Source organism: Carassius auratus, chromosome 21, assembly GCF_003368295.1.
Source record: "Carassius auratus strain Wakin chromosome 21, ASM336829v1, whole genome shotgun sequence".
NCBI classification, from domain to species: Eukaryota; Metazoa; Chordata; class Actinopteri; order Cypriniformes; family Cyprinidae; genus Carassius; species Carassius auratus.
The window spans coordinates 1168751-1191609 of NC_039263.1; the positions used below are offsets into that span (position 1 = coordinate 1168751).

Consider the following 22859-nt stretch of genomic DNA (forward strand, 5'->3'; position numbering starts at 1 on the left):
TATTTTGTAAACATGGACGAGTATTTGGCCAGCATCGGGCTTTACCGAAAAATGATGGCCAGAGACGCTTCCTGTCTGTTTCGAGCTGTTTCTGAGCAGGTACATTTTATAGATATATACCTCAAAGTTATCTCAAGCTCTACATTTATCTACGACATTCAGAAGTTGTGAAAGTATGTGTTCTTGAATGTGGTGTATGCTGTAGCATAGCTGGTAAAATTAGTAGCTAGACGACATTTTCATGATTATACCTGTACAGGTGCTTTGATATATGCTGCTAATCTGATGTTTTATTTTGCTATAAGCTTTATTACTCCCAGAATTACCATCAGAGAATAAGGAAAGAGTGTGTCAACTTCATTAAGGCAAACAGATGCAACTTTGAGCCCGTGAGTCAATTCAAACTAGCCTACATTAACAGAAACCTTTTTACAAACTGTCATCAAGTTTAAACATTATAACATGTTGTATTATGGTTTTACCATGTCTTTCAGTTTGTTCAAGGATCTTTTGAGAAGTATTTGGAACGTTTGGAAGATCCCCAGGTTTGTATTCAGGGTCTTCTAGCTGCTGTCACTAAAATATTAACATATATTGTTTTATTTAATGTTTATTTGTTTGTATCTTAATGTTTAAGCTATTTAATGCTTCAAGAATCAGAATAACTAAGAAATGGTTATCAGACATGTGAATGTCAGTATTGATATTGGTTAACCTTTGTGCAATTGAAAAAGTTTGGTGTTTTTTTTTTTATTTTTTATCCTAAGTCTTTAAGACTTCATATGTGTCTTTTAATTTCTCAAACCCACTAGGAAACCACAGGTCAAGTGGAAATAAAAGCACTGTCTTTACTGTACAGGTATGCTTTGCATCTCTATTACTTCATTCTGGAGCCCTTTTGTGAAAAACTATCAGTCTGTTAAAGTAGCCACACTAGAGGAATAGTTCAGTCAAAAAGTAAACGCATCATTTACTTATTTTCATGTCGTTTTAAACCATACATGTTTTTTTTCCGTGGAACACAATAGTATGATTTCTGAAGGACAATCCTAGCTGTTCTCTTCGATATGCTGTGAGGTATCAAAATGACAAAAAGGAGACTCCAGTGCTGTATCCCAAGTCGCATGATAGGTTTATGTGATAAACAGACCAAAACGGATAAACTTCTCATCCACCAAATGTCTAAAATGGACTACAAAAAGTGTCTTATTTCCAAAGTCAGTAGTGCTACAATAAATATTTTAGTGAATAATGACTTATGATTTGCTTCCCACACAAAGCTCTCATGAGGCATTGAAAGACATGGAATAAAGTGCTCGAGTTTTGTGGACCGCTTTTATGAGAAATGTATTTTGTCATTTTAGTGCTTGACTGTCCCAGTTCTCATTCACTTTCATTTTATTTAAAAGAAAAACCAGGACATTCTTAAATTCACCTTTTGTGTTCCATGGAAAAGCAGTCAAATGGCTTTAAAATAAAACATGGTAGACTATTGTTTTATCTAATGCAGTACATCTGAACTATACCTGTTTGAATACATTCAGGTTTAAATGTGGAATTTTGGGTCCATGTTCTCATGTGAATAATATTTGGCGCAGGCGGTGCTTTGTCATTTACAGGTATCCAGGTAAGCCACCAACTGAGATTGCAGAGGAGGACAACTTGCCTAAGGTGAGGAATGGGTTAATCTCCATTAGTTTACATTCAAAAGTTCAAGTTCGGTTCTAATTCAATTTCACTATTCTGACCATGAATTAACCACAGTTCCGGTTTCACAGAAATAACTCCGTAAACCCGTAAGCACTATATACAGCTGCTTTAGGATTTTTTTTTTTTTTTTTTTGCTTGTTGAACAATATCTGAACATCTATGAAAGATGATTACTATGAATTTGAGCTGGAAGTTCTTCCATTAACTCCCGTGAAGCTGGACCCCTGACTCCAGAAGTTACATAGTGGCCATCAAATAAAAGAAGATCTAGTGGAAACCATCAGTACCAAATGTATTTCAGGATGGTGGGATCAGTTTTAGGTTGGCAGCATTCAAAGTCTTCTGTTCTGGTTTCATCCACCAGATCAAGGTTTCCTGATCCTAGAAAACCCTTAACATTGCACATTTTTGTGCCATTTTGTGTCTCTTAACTGACACACACATTTGAGGTCTTGCAGTCTTCACTAATGAGCTGATGAGTTGAATCAGGTGTGTTTGAATAGGGAGACATCTCAAATGTGTAGTGTTGGGGGTTCTCCAGGACCAGGGCGTTTAGAGTTTATTTTATTATTATTTTTTCTTTGCTTAAGCATTACTTTGTTACTCAAGTAATGTGTAATTTGTACAGCATTCATTACATTTCCCAGCACATTTCCCATCTTGAGTTCCACCCCACAGATTTTGCTGTGTTGCTCAAACAACGGCCACTATGACATTGTTTACCCCAAGACCTATCCAGTGGATGCGGCAATATGTCAGGGTGAGTTAGCAGCTCATCGAGCCCAAATCATGTGTATAATGAATTCTGAACTATCCCAAACTTAAACATTTTGTATCTTTATTGTAACATAACAGTACTGGAATGTTGTATGTGCTGCTTTCATTTTTTCAGCGATTTTGTATGAATTGTTATACACTCGTGTTCTGGGAGTTGAGGAAGAAGAGCTGCAGATGGCGCTGGAGGGATTCAAAGGAGGAGGACGACGATACCGAAACAGCCACTCTATGTGCAGTGATGACGCAGGATATGATATCCCAGAAGACCGCCTTCAGAGGTCTTCTCTTGTTTCCTGTCTTTATTCAGTCTTCTGCATTTTTATTTTTTCTTGCTATCTCTAAAATGTGTCATTTCATCATGGAGAAATGAAGAAAGCTCAGATGCCTTAGGAGTACAGATTGTAAGAAAATTGTTGACCCAAAAGTCAAAATTCTGTCATTTATTCATCCTCATGATGTTCAGACTCACGTAAACACAAAAAGGAGATGTTTAACAAAGTCTTAGCTGTTTTTTTTTTACTGTACATTGAAAGTGTATAGGAAATGGGTGTCAAGCTCCAAAAATGACAAATAAAAAATGCCTACAGTGGTAGTCTATACAACTTCTGTAATTTACCAGGTGTTTGATTACTTCATGTGAGAAAGTGTGTATGTGTGTGTGTGTGTTTTTATGTATACACACACTCACACACACAAAGTATTACCTTTTTATTCAGTAAAGATTCTTTATATTGATCAAAAGTAAAAGACTGGCTGTAGGGACTTTTAACACGTTTACAATAAAAAGAAAATCACATTTTAAACTAAATGTAAAATTTTCACATTACTGTTTTTATTGTATTCATCAAATTTTTCTTTGACATGCGTTCCTGTAGGCTTATTAATCTTGCAGCCACATTGTGGATTAATTGTAGAGTTTTGATAAAACTGGCTGGAAAACCAAGAGAGCATTGCAGTAGTCCAGAACAAGAGCTTGAACAAGCAGATCTTTAGCATGTTTCGAAAGAAAGGAAAATCTGGAAAACAAATCTGCAGGCTGATATTTGATGGTAGTTAAACTTAAATTATTAGTTTGTAGCTTGACAAATTACAGGCAGGAGCAAGTAGCTTTTCCAACACTGCTGGTCGCTTTATGCTTTCAATCTTTAGAATTCCATTTGTTTTTTTTTACCAAAGAATGTCAGTTTATGTACTTTGCATGGCTTTGTTCCAGAGAAGAATGGGAGTCGAGTGGTCACAGCCGCTCGGAAGACAAAACCAAAGCTGGAGCTGAGGACCAGAAGGTGACTAAAACCATAATTTAAGAGATTAAGATGTTAAGTTTTCATTAGTATTTGACACCATCTCTCTGCTCCAGGCTGCAGAAGGGTCAGGAAAACTGGCTCTGCCGTACAAGGTACTTAAGGCCTTAGAGCCAGAGCTGTACCGCAACGTGGAGTTTGACGTGTGGCAAGACAGCCGCAAAGGTCGGTTTACTTTACCTTGGTTACCTTGGTTTTTGCAAGCTTAAATTATTCTTACCCTAAACTAGAAGTATAATATTTGCATAATTTTGTGATGTGCTTTGATAATCCTGTGTTATAGAGCTACAGAAGACTGATTACATGGTGTTTGCTGGCAGACAGTATTTTTTAGGAGATAAGTGTCAGGTGGGACAAAACCTTGCATCAGGTTTAAATGTTAACGTGTAGCAAATTGGCATGCTTTTTTTTTGTCACACCCCTTTTGATAAAATAGACTCTTGTTCTCTTTTAATTTTTTTTATTATAATGAATCCTATTTCTGACGCATTGATTGTCCCTGCATCCTCTGTAATGCTCATGGTTTTGTTTCCCAGGTCCGCCTGGATCCAAAAGGGAAGTACTACAATGCCTTCATTCAAGAAGTAGGGACTCAGACCACTGCGGTGACTGTGTTCATTGAGGAACTTGGGGAAAAGTAAGCCGTGTCCTTCTGTACTTTCTCACAAGAAGATATCCCTGAAAATATTTAAACATCCTCTTTGATGTTTTAGACACCTGGTTCCTTTGACCAATCTGAAGCCAGTGAATCCTGTGCCAGCCTGGAACATCACACCAAGCAGAAAAGGAAATTCATACAACCATCCAGAGCAGTACCCTGGAGAAATAGGTTTGCCTCCTTGACTTCATTTGTATCGGGATATTAGGCTTGAATTTTTCTTTAATTTAGTGGGTGATTACTTGTTTTGTGTAAATAAATGTGTATGTATATAAAACTGCTGAACTTTTAAAATGCTAAAACCTGTTAGTCTTAAAATTAACTGCATTTAATTATGCTTGAAATAATGCTTATATTTTTTATAATTTAGACAATGGTCAAATAATGGCCTGTCAAATACTTTGTGCTTCTATAATCTGATCAGCCACAACATTAAAACTACTGACAGGATGGAGTGAATAATATTTGAGTCTATCATTAAAGTGGTACCTGTCAAGGGGTGGGATATATTATGTAGGAAGTAACCAGTCTGCTCTTCAACTTTGTGTTGGAAGCAGAAAATATCTGAGTGGTCTTGAGAAGGGCCGAATAGTGATGGGGTCTGAGCATCTCCAAAATGGCAAGTCTTGCAAGTCAAGTCACCTTTATTTATATAGCGCTTTATACAAAATACATTGCGTCAAAGCAACTGAACTGTATTCATTAGGAAAACAGTGTGTCAATAATGCAAAATGACAGTTAAAGGCTGTTCATCATTGAATGCAGTGATGTCATCATCTCAGTTCAGTTTAAATTGTGTCTGTGCATACATTTGCTATCAAGTCAACAATATCGCTTTAGATGAAGTGACCCTCTGATCTGGATACAGACTGGATCTGGTGGCTACGGTGACCTCGGAATAAGAGAAAAACAGACTAATATTAGCGTAGACGCCATTCTTCTAATGATGTAGCAAGTACATCAGGTGTTCCGGTTTACCTAATTAATGCAGCCTAAACATCCTTTAACGGATTTTGATATTAAAAGCATATTAGTGTATTATGTGTTAGCCAGGTTAAAGAGATGGGTCTTTAATCTAGATTTAAACTGCAAGAGTGTGTCTGCCTCCCAAACAATGTTAGGTAGGTTATTCCAGAGTTTAGGCGCCAAATAGGAAAAGGATCTGCCACCCGCAGTTGATTTTGATATTCTAGGTATTATCAAATTGCCTGAGTTTTGAGAACGCAGCGGACATGGAGGATTATAATGTAACAGGAGCTCATTCAAATACTGAGGAGCTAAACTATTCAGGGCTTTATAAGTAGTGAGCAATATTTTAAAATCTATACGATGTTTGATGGGGAGTCAGTGCAGTGTTGACAGGACCAGGCTAATATGGTCATACTTCCTAGTTCTAGTAAGAACTCTTGCTGCTGCATTTTGGACTAGGTGTAGTTTGTTTACAAAGTGTGCAGAACAACCACACCATAAAGAATTACAATAATCTAACCTTGGTCATAAATGCATGATTAACATTTCTACATTTGACATTGAGAGCATAGGCTGTAATTAAGATATATTTTTACATTTATCTTAATTACATTTATTCATTTAGCAGAAGCTTTTATCCAAAGCGATAAAAAAAAAAGCAATGATATATAAGTGCTATAACAAGTCTCAGTTAGGGTTAACACAGTACACGTAGCATTGGATTTAAAATAATATAATAAATAAAAAGAAAACGGATAGAATAAAAAAAGAATAGAGCAAGCTAGTTAGAGGTCTTTATACACACACACACACACACACACACACATATATATATATATATATATATATATATATATATATATATATATATATATATATATATGTGTGTATATATAGAAAATTGCATAATAAATGAAAAGAAAATAAATACAAAAAGATTAAATGGGTAGTTAGATTTTTTTTTTTTAAGAATAGAATTAGAATAGTGAGTGTTCAAGTTAGAGGGTCAAATAAAGATTGAAGAGATGTGTTTTAAGCCGATACTTGAAGATGGCTAAGTGCTCTGATTGAGTTGGGGAGGTCATTCCACCAAGAGGGAACATTTAATTTAAAAGTCTGTAAAAGTGACTTTGTGCTTCTTTGGGATGGCACAATCAAGCGACGTTCACTTGCAGAACGCAAGCTTCTAGAGGGCACATAAGTCTGAAGTAACAAATTTAGGTAAATGGGTGCAGAGCCAGTGGTAGTTTTGTAGGCATACATCAATGCCTTGAATTTTATGCGAGCAGCTATTGGAAGCCAGTGCAAATTGACAAACAGAGCTGTGACGTGTATTCTTTTTGGCTCATTAAAAATTTATCTTTCTGCAGCGTTCTGAATTAATTCTAAAGGTTTGATAGAATTGGCTGGAAGACCTGCCAAGAGGGCATTGCAATAGTCCAGCCTGGACAAAACAATAGCTTGAACAAGGAGTTGTGCAGCTTGTTCCGAAAGAAAGGGCTTGATCATCTTGATGTTGAATAAAGCAAATCTGCAGGATCGGACAGTTTTTGCAATGTGGTTTGAGAAAGTCAGCTGATCATCAATCATAACTCCAAGGATCCTAGCTGTTTTTGAAGGAGTTATGGTTGATGTGCCTAACTTGATGGTGAAATTGTGATGAAACGATGGGTTTGCTGGAATCACAAGCAGTTCGGTCTTGGCAAGGTTGAGTCGAAGGTGATGGTCCATCATCCAGGAAGAAATGTCTGTTAGACAAGCTGAGATGCGAATAGCTACTGTCGGATCATCAGGATGGTATGAGAGGTAGAGTTGAGTGTCATCAGCATAGCAGTGGTATGAAAAGCCATGTTTCTGAATGACAGAACCTAATGATGCCATGTAGACCGAAAAGAGAAGTGGTCCAAGAACTGAGCCCTGAGGCACCCCAGAAGTTAGATGTTGAGACTTGGACACCTCACCTCTCCAAGATACTTTGAAGGACCTATCTGATAGGTAAGACTCAAACCATTGAAGTGTGATTCCTGAGATGCCATTTGCCAGTAGGGTTGATGGGAGGATCTGGTGGTTAACCGTGTCAAAAGCAGCGGACAGATCAAGCAGGATAAGTACTGAAGATTTGGATTCTGCTCTTGCCAGTCTTAGAGCTTCAACAACTGAGAGCAAGGCCGTCTCAGTTGAATGTCCACTTCTGAAGCCAGATTGGTTGCTGTCAAGGAGATTGTTGTGTGTGAGAAATGTAGAGACTTCTTTGAACACCGCTCGTTCAAGTGTTTTTGCAATGAAAGGAAGAAGGGAAACTGGTCTGTAGTTATCTAAAAGAGATGGGCTGAGGTTGGGTTGGGTTTCTTAAGTAGGGGAGTTATACGTGCCTGTCTAAATGATGAGGGGAAAACACCAGTGTGGAGGGAAGTGTTGATGTGAGTGAGTGCAGGTACAACTGCAGGAGAAATGGCTTGAAGGAGATGAGATTGAATATGATCAAGCGGGCAATTAGTAGGGTGATTAGAAATACGTTTTGAGACTTCTGCCTCAGAGTGAAGAGAAGGATGTAAATGAGTGTAAGTTTGCTGGTGATATGAGCTTGACGGATTGTGGTGTGGAAAACTGTGCACTGTTTAATTTTATTAATGAAAAACATAAAGTCGTCAGCTATTAGAGATGAAGCAGGAGGGGGAGGACAAAGAAGTGAGGAAAATGTTTTAAAAAGCATGCAAGAGTTAGATGAATTGTTAATTTTGTTATGGTAGTATGTCATTTTAGCTGTGGAGACATTAACAGAGAAATAAGATAGGAGTGACTGATACACAATAAGGTCTGTTGTATTTTTGGACTTGCGCCACACCCTTTCAGCAGCTCTAAGCTTAGAACGGTGTTCGCATAGAACATCAGATAACCAAGGGGCAGAAGGGGTGTTACGTCCAAAGATGCAAACAGTTTAGGGGAAGGAAGTGAAGATGAAACCATTGCAGATAGCCGGGAGGGTGAAAGTGTGCGTAGGTTACGTCGAAAGATGACATGTGGAGGGGTAAGTGATATGTCGGGGACCATGTTGAGGTTAAGAGTGAGGAGGAAGTGATCCGACGTGTGCATTGGAGTAACCAGAACATGATCAGTAGAGCAGTGTCGTGTATAAATAAGGTCCAGTTGGTTGCCTGATTTGTGAGTAGCAGTAGTTGACACTCAGTTGAGATCAAAAGGGGCAAGCAGAGAGTGGAAATCAGCAAACAGAGGTTTATCTAGATGGATGTTGAAATCTCCAAGCATTACTAGGGGAGTACCATCCTCAGAAAAGGTTGAGAGCAACACATCTAATTCATCCAAAAAGTTACCCAGTGGTCCTGGGGGTCGATAGACAACTACAACATGTATTTTAAAAGGGTAGGTAACAGTAACTGAATGAGATTCAAAGCAGCTATTGATACTCAAAGATGGTAATGGATTAAATTTCCAATCATTAGAGATGAGCAGACCAGTACCTCCACCTCTTCCAGTCAAACGGGGGGAGTGGGAAAATTAGACATTATTGGAGAGTGCTGCAGGTGTAGCAGTGTCCTCTGGTTTGATCCAGGTCTCTGTTAGGGCCATGAGATGAAGCTTTGAATGACTAATAATAGAAGTAATGAAATCGGCTTTGTTTACAGCAGACTGGCAATTCCAGAGATCAATTGAAAAAGAAGTAATGAAATCGGCTTTGTTTACAGCAGACTGGCAATTCCAGAGATCAATTGAAAAAGAAAGTAGTGTATTAGCAGATATAGGTGTGTGCAGGTTGTTAAGATTGTGCTGTCTACATTGTGTGATGTGTGGTTTGCTAGTGGTAGGGATCTGGAAACACATAGTATGATTTGGTTCTAAACAAAAAACAACTGAAACAGAAATGAAACAAGGAAAAAGATTAATCAAAACAATACTTATATTCCCTGCCGGTGTCCCTGCCCGGTGGAGTCGCACAGTAGAGTCGATGGTCTTTACACTCTTCGGTCTTCACACAAGGAGTGCTTAACTGGAGGGCTACCGCGTCCGTGGTATACTAATCTATTTTTTTTTATTTTTTTTTACCCGACAAAATGGAAATTGAATTCAGCTGAACGCACTTTACTGTTTATCGCAACAAAGGCCTAAACAAGCGCACAACACTGACAACGTATGCGATAGAGATGGAATGGCAAGTAAGGACAAGCCAGCATCAGGGCCATGACTGCCCAAAGCTCATTAAAGCAGAGACCAGCAGAAGTTACTATAGCTCAAAACTGAAAATGGAAATTTATTGCCAGCCATGATAGAGAGGTCTCCAAGCACACAGTGCAAGTTTGCTGCATAGGTCTGTGTAGCCGCTGACCGATTGGAGTGCCCATGATGGCACCTACAACCATCGAACCATCGATCAACCATCGAAGGCACCTACAATGGACACATGAGCATCATAACTGGACTACAGTGCAGTGGAGGAGGGTTTCCTGGTCTGATGAATCATGCTTTGATTTAGAACAGACGGATAGCTGGGTGTGTATATCTTGCCTTATGGAAAAAGGTAGGCTGGTGGAGGCAGTGCTACTCTCTGTACCGTGTTCTGTTGGGAATCCTTGGGTCCTTACATTCACCTGGATGTTACTTTGACATTTACCACCTTCCTAAAGATTGTTGCAGACCATGTACACTCCGTCATGGCAATTGTTTTTCTTGGAAGCATTAGCCTCTTTCAGCAGGATGATACACCTTGCCCCACTGCAAAATTTTCCAAGATCTCAGTTCCTGGGCCAACAAAGCTGATCCCATGGAGACCCACCTCAAAATTTGCAGGGCATGAAGGATCAGCTACAAATGTTTTGGTGCTACAAGATATGTTCAGAGGTCTTGTAGAGTAAATTCTAGGGGTGTAACGGTATGTGTGTTCGTACCGGACCATTTTGGTACAGGGCTTTCGGTTCGGTGCATGTGTGTACCGAATGACAGAATGCAATATTTTGTGCGCGGAAAAATAAGTATATTTTCGTGTTTTCAAACGAACATATTAAGTGGCGGAAGTCTCCACGTTCAGCGCAAATCCCACCCTGCAGCTGATTCTAAGGCCGACGACACACTGGATGCGTGGCGCAAGCATCTCAGTTGCGTGCGGCTCCCATGTTAACAGGGTAGAGCTTGCAGGCTGCCTGCGTTGAGACGCACACGCGCGGAAAACGCATGCATTCTAGAAATAGAACCAACGCCTATTTTTCACGCGACATGCAAGCGTGTTGGAAGCGTTTCCAGGCAAAATAGAATAGGAAAATATGTTTGTCATTTTGTACACAAATGCATATTAATTCATGACACGTTGATGTTTGAAAGTCTATACGTTGATATAAATTCAGATATAAATGTAAGTAAAAAAAATAAATTAATAATAATTATCGATTTTCAAATATTGTACCTGTCAAACATACGTAGTCTATTTTGCTGTCAATACTGTTGACGGTGTCCTTTATCAGTAGGCTTTATATTTATGCTCAACATGAAGTATAGATATTGTTGTCATGAAGACAAGATCCTGGTCTGTCGGCGGTCTCCCTGTCACCTACAGCAGCAGGCACGTCACTGTTCTGATGAAGCAGGCCTACAAAAGCTGCGATTGGTAATGCTGCACTGTAATCATAGTTATTTATTTATATTTTATTATATGATATTGGTTTGAGACTGAGAGTATTTTATTTAGTGGAGAACTTTGCAGCAGTATTTTATTTCTTATTCTTTTTTTTATTTTACATATATTTTATTTAAAAGTATTAACAAAAGTGTATAGTAATAAACAACCTGCAGTTTAATGTTTGCATTTCTTTCCCTTACTGTACTGAAAATGAACCGAACCGTAACTTTAAAATCGAGGTATGTACCGAACTGTGATTTTTGCATATCATTACACCCCTAATAAATGCATTGCGTGTTTAGCAGCATAAGGTTCTACAGAATGTTAGGCAGGTGGTTTTAATGTTGTTGCTGCTCAGTGTGGAGATCTGTTAGTTGTAAGTACTGGAGTTATCAGCAGGGTACATGAACCGATCAGATTGCATATTTCTGGGTCATGAAAATTTTCCTCTTTAAAGACCCAGAGCTACGCGGACGGCGACGGTACTTCAGGAAACCTCGTGGTAAGGAGATGTTGATGACAGTGTCTTTCAGTCATCCTCAACCTGGCTTACCTCCCCGTCTGCAGCCTGGGCCAGGAAACATTCATCATGTCCGTTCTCCAGGGGTACACGGTCCCGCTCCACCTCCTGCAGGTCTGGCCTATGAACACTACCGACCCCACCATCCACCTAGACCACCACGTGGCTACGCCCCACCCAGGTTAGACCCAAAATACTTTACAGATGTTTATTCATTAATGTGTCGTCTTGTAATTATTAATTTTTATTTAAAACATTTTTGGGGTGGTGTTTTAACAACTTTTGGTCAGAAGTTCGACCCGATTCCTGAACAGGCACCATCTTATTGGACCAGATCTAGCCTATTATCCCAGTCCCAGCAAGCGCTGCTACCAGAGTTTTGATAACTACTCGTTCAGGTCCCGGTAAGAAAACATTTAGTTTAACATCTACATCGGAAATGGATAATGCTAGGTGAACTATAATTTGGAAGGTTGGGCAAAACATTGCATTTATACAAAATGACTAGCCTCAACATTTTCAACATTACAGCTTTGTGTAAAATTGTTTTCTGTGTGAATCCATTGCATCATCTTCAATATCGCAGGATATTTCAGTTGAATCTTTTGTTTTCTCAGCAAACCTTTTATATTCAGCTGCTGTCAAAGTGAGTTAAGTTGTGTATGTATAGGAGTCGGCGGAGGCAAATGCACTCTCTGAATAAAGAGTTTCTGAGCTGTGTTCCTGAGCCAGGAGAAGAAACCCAAGACATAGAGGGAAGTATCACCTTCTATGAAATTGAGGAGACTGATGAGAGTGCCTTCTCGCCAATATCAGTGAGACATCCATTTCTACTTCAGTAAAATTTGGGAGCTGTAAGGCCTGTTCACACCAACAACCAAGAAAGCTACGTATATTAGCATCTGCAGTAGGGCTGTCAAAAAAAAAAAAATCAAATTTCAAAAAATGAGAACTGTGGAGAAGACATTGTTTACATCAAAACTGAAACAAAGCCGTTCACGGAGAATGCATGTTTCACATTTTCGAGAGGGATACCGTTGGATTCGCGTCTTGCACGAGAGCCGCATGTTTAGAAAGCCATGTAAAATTAATGTAAGTTAAACTTTTTAAAAACGTATCTCAACTTTATGGTGGGTTTTTGTTCCCAATCCCACTGCATCTCATGTTTTTAAATAAATAAATAAAAATTCTGTATGGCTTTCCGCCCTTTTGTATTTAACTATGCATGTATACATGATGCTGTTTTGTTTATAGTGGTTTAAGCAACTTAATTATAATTGGTTTATAAACATTATTTAAAATATTATGTATTTTTTAAGTCATGTTTTCTTATGCTATAATATTTTGCTAGATGCATGCACTCTTGTGGCCTCAGGAGAGAAGCTTTTTCAGCTATTTTGACAGCCCTAGTCTGCACCAATGCACGAAACCATTATATGGTATTTCAAGCAGCATATGCCATGCTGCATTAAATGCTCAACTCTTTAAAGTCAGGTGGATTCCCTATTCACATAAGATTAGGACCATCATTAAAACTTATGATACTGTAGTTAACTATAGTTTTGTCCTTGGTGTGAAAAGGTCTTTTAGGCTTTGACACTATGATCACTGTTCTGTCTGTCTCATGATGTGTATCTGAAGGGTCAAGCAGTCTCTAGCCCCATGGTTCCAGGGGCCACTGCTTACTGGGTGCCAAGAGTTCCCAGTCCAATTCCTCCCTCAGGCAAACAGCCCATGACATCATCAGAGGAGGACCCTGATGAGAGGAGTAATGCTGGTGACCAAGGTACAGCCAAAATGTTCCATGGCTCTGTGTCAAAACAGAATGAGCTGTCAGCTACCCACATGGTCCTTTTCTATATCAGGAGTTCTTAAATTGGGGTCCATGGACACTTGTGGGGGTCAGTAAAACTATTTTAGTGCCTAATGATTTGGTAAACATAGACCGAATCACAGAATTCAGTCAAACATTTAAATAAAAGTATATTAAAGCATGTAATCTAATTAAAATTTGGGATGAATTCAAATCACAATATGGACTTCTGTCTGTGAATGTTAAAGACTGCTTTGTAAATATAAAGTCTTCATGTAAATAAATGGCACAGTTTTAACTACTACACAAACTCGAGCACAGTTTGGTTTTCATTTGATTTACCTTTAGTTTATTTTTATGATTTATGCTTCTGTTTGATTATCACTAGGGTTGTGCCAATAGACAATAGTATCATGTATCGATGATGGTCAGAGATATCGACGATAGCAGATGTCTCTGTCGATAGTCAAGACAATATTAAATTAAATTCATGCATTTAGCAGACGCTTTTATCCAAAGTGACTTACAGTCCATGCAGTTTTTATCTAACATGTGTTCACATTAGGCTCATTCTCCTATTAATGTATTAAATTATAATAATGATTATTATTATTTTTATTGGGCAGCCTATTATAATTCAGGAATCAAACTGCCCAGCTATTTCACTTCAGCACCGCATTTCAAACACGCACGTTGGCCACAGCAACTCATTCTTGTTTCTGTGGCAGTGTGTCAGTCTCGTCATGAGGTGCACGGTCCAGAGCCTTGTATCACTGATGCATCAGTTCAATTCAACTTTACTCCAAATATGAACTTACCTGTTTTGAATACTTTCTATTTAACATGTTCGATTATATCCAATACTAGTGTTAAACTGTTGGACTTTAAATATACTATTGATTTTCACCATTGACTTATTTTGCAGAACATTTATACTGATAACTTTCATGCGCAGATCCGGCAAATTTGTCAAAGGATGTGTGGTATGACGGTTGCGTCCAACTATATATGAACTAGTTGTTTTAAATGCAGTATTTTTATATTTAAAGTTTGTTTGAAAGTATATTTTAATTCAGATTATTGGTGATTCTATAGGCGCTCTCTCTTGTGCACCTGTGCGGTTTAAAACGGCAAATAGTTATGCTATGACAAGAACAAAGTCTTTCTCTTACTCCACGCATGCACAATAATAATAATGTATCGTCGATCTCTTGGGCTGACGATATGATGATTTGAAAAATGACCACATTGCCCAACACCAATTACCACCAGTTTTTGTAATGTGTACATGCATCCAGAAAAATTAAGACTGACGCAGATTTCAAAGTAAATTAATTAAAATGAAAAGTGCTAAATTTGAATAATAAAAAAAAAGAGAATTTGAGGGGGAAATAGCAAACTGATTTCATAGGTACCTAAAAATGTAGTTCTTGTTAAATTTCTAAGAAATTGATTAATTGAAATTGTACTACAGTTTAATTTGACCATTAAAAAAAAACTCTACAGAAATATTAAAAGTTGGAGTACAAATTGTAGTGAGAATTTGGCATTTATATACATCTGGTAAATACTTATGGTAATGATTTGCACATAAAAACCACCAATTCAATGCAAATACAAAGCAGCAGATTTTTTTTTTTTTTTTACATTTAAACTGAAAAAGGGAAGTAGGCAGCTCACCAGGCTTTGACACAGCCCATATGTGATATGATGTATCGTGGTTAATTTTAACTGTTTGTCCTGACTAGGTGAATACTCTGAGGAGTACATCTACTCTGCTGCAGGTTAGTTCATGAACCGCTACATTGTTAGTGAAATTTCAGCTTTATACTGTGTGTGTGTATTTATACTGTACTTTATACATTTATGTGATATCCTGTGTGCACTGCCATTAAAAACATTTATTTGTATTGCAGAGGCAGGATATCAGAGTCCATCGGTGTATGCTGCTGCAGCAGAGTCTACCACCAATCTGGTACTGTCTTCCAAACCTCTTCATTTGTCAAAAATGTCCACCAAAATGCTAATGCTGTAGCTGACAAGAGTTCCAGTGGGAGAACATGGAGATGTGCTCTGACAGTTCTTCACAAGCTCTCCTAAACCAACTCCTATCTTTCCCTTTACTTGAGAATACGGAAAATGTCACTACACTCATTAAATGAGTATTTGTGGAAAAGTTTAAAAGTACTTTGATAATAAATAGAGATTGCTAATCCGACTGAATTTTGACATGTTTTCCAGACCATTCAGGAGGGAGGTTCTCGTGCCGGGTCCCCACAAGAGGGTGTCGCCACCTACAGTTACTCACAACAGGCATGCATTGTTCACAGCATTCATAAATGTGTTATGCAGTTTTGCCATGCCTTGGATGGGACATGTGTAACTCAATCTTTCAGGTGGTTGTGAAGTCGTCTGTCCTCTCCTCTTCTCAACCAATCAACTCTGCTCCGGCTGCAATCTTCACATCAAACTCTTCCTCTTCATCCACTGGGAGCTCCCAGACGCCGCCGAACCCACTGCAGCCCAACACCATTTTAACACCTGGACAGCCACCACCCCAGAATGTTTTGGGCAGGCCTGGTATACATTTATGGCTTTTTAAATGAATCTAATGATTGTCATGCATGCACAGTTATCAAATACTAGTGTTAGCAAAGGAGATGACTCAAAACACACTTCCTCATTAGTTGTTGTGTAGTTGTATCCATGCTGTTTTTCCTGAGCAGTTCCGTGGTTTGTCAATGAGTTGGGAGAACCAGTCGCCATGGCGCCGCCTCCACCCTACTCCTATGACCCCAATGGCAGTGACCTTCCAAGAGGTTAGAGGGAACCACCTCATTGTCTTATATTTGTTCATAATATGTTCTGCATAGGCTATTTGTTTTTGTAAAAAAAAAATATTCTCTCCACAGATTGCAAAGTGCTCCAGTACTACTATAATTTGGGGGTTCAGGTAAGTGGATCTTTTAGTTATGATCGGGTAAAAAAAAAAAAATTGCAATGCCCATCTATAACTATTTAATGCACACCATGAATAAAAAAAATAATCAGAATTTAGATATACTGTAAATGGTCAATTTTTACCCTGAATTTAACCTCTATTAGAATGAGCCTTTCTGCTGAGACTTAAATGTAAACTCCCACTCCTGTGATTGGCTAACATATTTACATATGAAATGAGATGAACTAATCAGGAAAAGTGTTGATCATAGCATTGTATTTAGATACTAATACTGCTACTCCAGATCGCAGCGCTGTACTATAGCCATGGCTGCTGAGCACATGGTGCAATGATTGAATACTTTCATCGTAATTAACGCGATAAATATGATGTAAATGAAAGACTGGTTAAGCAATGTAAACTGTCATTGGCTAAATTCACTTCGACACCTGGTTTCAAATGGAATTAAATAATTCTGAATGAATGTACATACTAACATGTATGCTAAATGTGTTCATTGATGTGCATTTACAGTATATGTCACAAGCTTTAATATTGGATTTGATATTTTGACATGCACACTACGTGAATATAAAGAGTTTGCACATACTGTTCTCCTACCATCGGTTCATTATTACGAAGAGCATACTTATTGATCTTTTTTGGGTCCTAATTAGGAGACCACAAGCACGTAAAGCTTTGTGCCGTGCTGCTTTTATTTATCAGCAGTGTTGGGGGTAACGAGTTACAAAGTAACGGATTACAGTAACTAGATTACTTTTTTGGGTAACGAAGTAAAGTAATGCATTACTCTAATAATATTGGTAACTACACTACTTTACTAGACTATAGGAACGCACTTTCCTGTGTTACACATGCCGTGTTTTCCAGTGTGTAAAGATCTGGGCCGGGTTTCCCAATAACAATTGTTCTTAATGCTTAAGAGTGTTTTCTATGAGTAATTTTATGGTCGCTCATTATTGTTTGACGTGCATTTCCCAACATTGCACGTTAAGCAATCACACAGCTGTGCTTCAAGTGCTATGTAGGACTCCCTCTCCGTTTGTCAAGTGCTGAAATGTCATCTTATAGAGGGTTTCATCGGGCGCACGCGCCTGGCCCTAAGTTAACTTCCGGTCTGTGTTGTGTATATTGGTCTGGCTGCGGTGCCTTCTACAAATGCAGTTAAAGTCAGGGTAATGAGTAGACTGAAGTTGGGGCTCAGGTGGTTGTGATGTGGGATGTTTCCCATACATTATTGGGGACTCGCCACGATTTTTAAACTAAACTATTTTCCAAAAGGCATTGTTGAATAAACATGAGCACGTACTACACGTTTAATAATAATAATAATAATAATAATAATTCCTTACATTTGTTTAAATATCAAAATGTGACACAGGTGTTTTTATATCACTGTATTTCTGAAGGAAGACTTGCATGTTATATGCCTGATAAAGCAGTGTTTGTAAGCTCAGCGCTGCTTTGTTTCCACCTGTTGTTGGGGAAACCTCTTTCTCGTGCTTTTTAAAGCATCTTCTGCTTAACATTTCTTCCATGTTTTATATTTAATAGTAAATCCCATTTGTTTACCAAAAAATAAAGTTAGCTTAATTTTCAATATTTAAAAGAAAATCTAAATGAATGTTTTATTCCTTCATTTGATAACCAGAAAAATGTAAATACACAACATATTTCTGAGGGGAAAAAACATTTCATAAGGCTATTTTAAGTTTTAAGTTGTTTTTATGCATTTAAATTACATATGCTAAAAAAAAAAATCAAACATATAGTGAAGGAAAAAATAAAACATTTCATAGGGCCCTAAACCTGTACTTTTTTTTTTTTTTTACTTTTAATAAATTGCCGTGAAAAATGTGTTATGATTTAAATTAATTAGACATGCTTTTTGATTAATACAAATAAATAACCATTAAAAATGAATTGAGAAAAAAATGAAACAGAAAAAAATCCCTAAAATTTAAAAAAGTTACTTTTTAAATGCAGTAACTAGTAATCTCATTACAATTTACAGAAGTAACTAGTAGCTAATTAAATTTGAGTAACTACCCCAACACTGTTTATCAAGCAGTAAAATCGCCCATTCTTATAGTCAAAACAAGCCCTCTTTGGATGAAAGTATGAAGTGAGGACTTATGGGACATTGTTCTGAACCGCTTCACAGATGATGAATGAAAGGAGTAGCATGAGTCATTTACAGTGAGACAAAACTTCACTATACTCTTCATTATACAAAAACAAGGGCTTGTTCCATGCATCATACATTACACCATTTTCTATATCATTGCACATGTGCAGTACTTTCTAGTTTTGGTTTTGAATCCAGTCAAGTTTTTACATGTCATCCTAATCCGATTAGAAAAGTTCTACACCACCCCGTCCGATCCAATCAGTTTTATTCAGATCGAGCTCAACTGGAACAAAGGCGTTCACATTAATTTTCAATCCGATTGAACGATTAATCTGATGTTGTTTGTAAACGTAGCCACTGATTAGAATGGGAGTTTTGGTTAAAATGCAGAAATCAAATCACTGTTCTTTGTATCGATCCAGCGATTTTATAAGTCTTTGATCGGTTTCTGTATTCAAAAAATTATAATCTAGAAAAGTTTTTCACGTTGCTATCAGGATCAAGAGTGTTTGAATTGTGAAGTTGATTCAATCACTAGCTTGATCACCAATGCATAAACAGAAGTGAATCACTTCGTGATGGTGTTTGTGCATGAGGCCTTACATTCAAACCCAATTCCAAAAAAGTTGGGACACTGTACAAATTGTGAGTAAAAAAGGAATAGAATAATTTGCAAATCTCAAACGTATATTTTATTAAAAATAGAATATAGATAACATAGGGCGCAAATTAGAAATGTTTGGTGAGAAAATGTGCACGATAACATTAAGCAAATCTCTTCGCCATCGTCACTCTTTATTATTAAGCAGGAGTTTACGTACAGTTAATGCATGTGCGTGGGCTCGTTGTGGTGTGTGTGTGTGTGTGTGTGACTGAAAGACAGCCTCCGCGGCATGCATGAGTTCACGCAGATCTCACGGACAAACGTCTTAATATGATCGCACATTAGAAATGTTTGGCGAGATTAAATGTGCACGACAACATTATTAAGCAAAAATACATAGTACATTATTTTTTTCCCAGCAGAACCGATAGCGTCAGATTTTACTGATACTACGGTCTTTCATAATTTAGCCCCGGGGTCAGTTTAATACCTGGTTTCGGTACCCATCCCTACCACTGAATTAGTCTTTCCTCTCTTATGAACCATTTCGGCGCTCATTTTTTAGCTAAAATTTGCCGCGTTGGAGATCAGCCTACTACTGCTGTGCTGAGCTCTGGTTGCGTGACTCTGTGGTGTACGTCATCACGAAAGTAGCCAATGGTGGTCTGCTCTTTCTGACGGCTACGCGCCGTCAGTGACAAATGCTGTTATGTATGTTATTACTATAATATATTTATTATTATATCGAAATATCAAAAATGTGTTTAATAATCATATCACCATTATTGAAAAAAAAATATCCCGATTGTCAAGAGCTTGTCATTGAGATAATTACCGTATATTGGGTAGGTCAAAAAAGAGGAAGATGCGACAAAGAAGACCGAAGACAGTTGAGCAACTAGAAGCCTGTATTAGACAAGAATGGAACAACATTCCTATTCCTAAACTTGAGCAACTTGTCTCCTCAGTCTCCAGACGTTTGCAGACCGTTATAAAAAGAAGAGAGGATGCCACACTTTTTTGAAATGTTGATGCAATGAAATTTACAATCTACCCCCCCCCTTAAAATTATACATTTTCTCAGTTTAAACATTTGATGTCATCTATGTTGTATTCTGAATAAAATATTGAAATTTGAAACTTCCACATCATTGCATTCTGTTTTTATTCACAATTTGTACAGTGGCCCAACTTTTTTGGAATCGGGTTTGTATTACAGGTCAAATAATAAAATAACAATAACAGTTGTCAGATGAAACCAAATAATGTCGCTTACTGTCCTGAATGTACTTGTATACATGTGACATACTAAGATTTTTGTATTCGTTCCAGTGGTATCAGCAGAGTTACTGGAACTCTATGGTGCACATGCAGCAGGTGTATCCACAGCAGGTCGCAGAGGCTCAGTTCCAGCCGTACCAGAGCACCGTTCCCACTGCTGACCACACAGTTCCCCAGGCCTACCATGATCCTGGCCGCATGTGCCCACATCCACAAGGAGATGTGGCCAGCAATGGTAAGGCATCATTACTGCAGACCTCCAAATTCTCAGCTGTCACGTTCATCTTGAGCTTATCATACATCTACTCTTAGAAGACCAAAATGTTATCTTAGATGGACAGATTAAGAGCTTGTCATTGAAGAAATTACTGTATATTGGGCAGGAAATCCAAATGTTCACCTATCTTTGTGTGTGTGTGCGTGTATGAATGTTCTTTTTAGGAATGTCATCTGACCCCTTTGTAGTTGTAAGTCTTATTTTGCCCTCTTGAAGAGTTTCATAGTTTATCAATACCGGATTATGATCGGTCTCGTCTGGTATCTGGTAAAAATGGCACTATCATAGCCCAATATCCAAGTGTTTGTGTGGAAGCTATTAGCGTAGGAAACAGGAGGTGCCTTTAGAAAACGGTCCAATAATGCTTTTAATGGATTTTCGTCTGTGGAATATGCAACTTCCGGTATTCTGCCAGTAAATCAGCATGGGCAACATACAATCGAGAATAGTTTATAATAAAGCACTTAAATTGAATCAAGGAATCATGAAACATTTCAAATGCTCATGTAAGTAATGTATATAAATGTGCAATTATTAGACTAATGGCTTAAATGAATGACTGCTAGTATTCAGGGCAGCCCTAGTAGACGCTCACACATGCCCTCCTCTCCTCAGGCACCCCTCTGGCCATGGAGAGCCCTTCAGCGGTGGTCCCTGGGACGGTGTACTACCCCCTGGTGCAGGAGCAGTGCGGTCAGCAGCCCCTTCACCCCTCCTATGATCCCTACATGCCTGTGCTCTCCACAACGTACCACTACCTCACACCCTGGACTCCCGGTGCCGGCCCACACCCCCGCATCCACCATGCCACATACTGCCCCTCGTCCTCTCACCCCCCAGTCAACTACATCACCACCCCCACCCACCCCACCCACCTGCCACACTCACAGTTTGTCTAAGTCTTGTTTACCACCAGAAATGTTCCTGTTTATGTTCAGTTGTTAGTTCTGTATTGTTTTCACAGACGAATGGTTATTCAGAGATCCTGCAGTGTTACTTAGCACTTAAACTGAAAGGCAGGACAGAGTACGTGTGCTTTTACCACCTCGCACATTTGCCCCCCAATCAACATCACTCCAATTTAATAAGCGCATATTGGATTTTTTTTTCCTAATAATTTGAGGATTTTAAAAGGTGACATGATTCTAAATGTAATTAGAGTTCCCTTCTCATTTCCTTTTACAAATGTTTGCACACTTCCAGAATGTAGTCGTTTAGCAACACACCAGGAGTTCAAGCCTTAGGAAACCATTGTCTGTTGTTTTTCTATGTCAAAAAAAAAAATCACTTATTATAGCTGCACAAATAAAAAAAATTAACCAAATCAAGTTGTTTCCAAATCTATTTTAAGGTTACAAGCTGAAACGTATTTATATGAGAGAAATTAACTTTCTATTTAAAGCGTCCTGAAGAAAATTATATTATAAGTAGTTGCTGAGAGAAGAGGAGTAATGATGCTGAAAATTCAGCTTTGACCACAGGATTCAATTTAATTTTACAATATGAAAATAGAGAAGCGATTTTAAATTGAGGTAATATTGTGTGATATTACAGTTTTTGCTCAAAATGAATGCAGCCTTGCTGAACGTATGAGACTTGACCATTCAGAAGTCTGGAGACTATGTAGGTGTTTGTGTGTATAAATGTGAATCTTTAAAACTACATTAAGCAGTTAATTATTTGCAATTATTTGACTTTGTAATTAATAATTAGATGGACTGGTTACAATTTTTCTGGATTATCATGCAGCTGCTTGGCAACTTGGTGAATGATTCTCACATTTTCACAATCTGATCTTTGAAACTGCCCATTTTACTTGAAAATATTATCCATTTCCACATAAAAGAGGATATTAACACTAGGAACACTGTGTAACTGTAATTGGGTTTTATTTCCGAAGACAGGCCAGATTAGTTCACCCCTTCTCCTTGCTTATGCATTAGATGGATCGATAGATAACAAGCTAGATCTGAGCTAAGCTGTAAGTTTTTAGTTAATGACTAATGGAAAAACACAAAAATGGGGAAATGTTTAACCGATTTTAACTTCCGCAATATGTGGAGAAACTTCTTAAATGGCTTTATCCTCCATTTATTTAAAACATTTTAATCTCAGTGCATCTCACTAGCAATTATTCTATAATAACTGCCTAAACAAATGCTAATGATAACAAAAAACATGTGGCCTTTTGTGACATCTGAAAATAAAAGTAATACCTTGCTCTGCCTCT

At 38.0% G+C, this 22859-nt stretch overlaps 1 protein-coding gene across 8 annotated transcripts in view; it reads left to right on the top strand.

The window, feature by feature from the left end:
• Positions 1-21946, top strand: part of alg13 (ALG13 UDP-N-acetylglucosaminyltransferase subunit) — a 22108-nt gene extending 162 nt beyond the window's left edge. The window contains exons 1-25 of one of the 8 annotated variants that reach the window (XM_026195410.1): positions 1-99; positions 306-389; positions 495-545; positions 813-859; positions 1599-1671; positions 2389-2470; positions 2603-2765; positions 3701-3770; positions 3845-3953; positions 4072-4136; positions 4325-4425; positions 4502-4617; positions 11499-11543; positions 11646-11742; positions 11852-11965; positions 12232-12376; positions 13203-13347; positions 15123-15158; positions 15291-15349; positions 15616-15687; positions 15771-15954; positions 16101-16193; positions 16287-16327; positions 20404-20587; positions 21245-21946. The exon at positions 1-99 is cut by the window's left edge and continues 162 nt beyond it. In XM_026195410.1, the coding sequence (XP_026051195.1) occupies positions 1-99; positions 306-389; positions 495-545; positions 813-859; positions 1599-1671; positions 2389-2470; positions 2603-2765; positions 3701-3770; positions 3845-3953; positions 4072-4136; positions 4325-4425; positions 4502-4617; positions 11499-11543; positions 11646-11742; positions 11852-11965; positions 12232-12376; positions 13203-13347; positions 15123-15158; positions 15291-15349; positions 15616-15687; positions 15771-15954; positions 16101-16193; positions 16287-16327; positions 20404-20587; positions 21245-21528 (2559 nt within the window). In that variant the 3' untranslated portion in view covers positions 21529-21946. Of the gene's footprint in view, positions 100-305; positions 390-494; positions 546-812; positions 860-1598; positions 1672-2388; positions 2471-2602; positions 2766-3700; positions 3771-3844; positions 3954-4071; positions 4137-4324; positions 4426-4501; positions 4618-11498; positions 11743-11851; positions 11966-12231; positions 12377-13202; positions 13348-15122; positions 15159-15290; positions 15350-15615; positions 15688-15770; positions 15955-16100; positions 16194-16286; positions 16328-20403; positions 20588-21244 lie in introns of all 8 variants that reach the window. The other 7 variants (XM_026195411.1, XM_026195412.1, XM_026195404.1 and 4 more) reach the window with 7 other exon arrangements.
• The last annotated feature ends 913 nt before the right edge of the window (positions 21947-22859 follow it).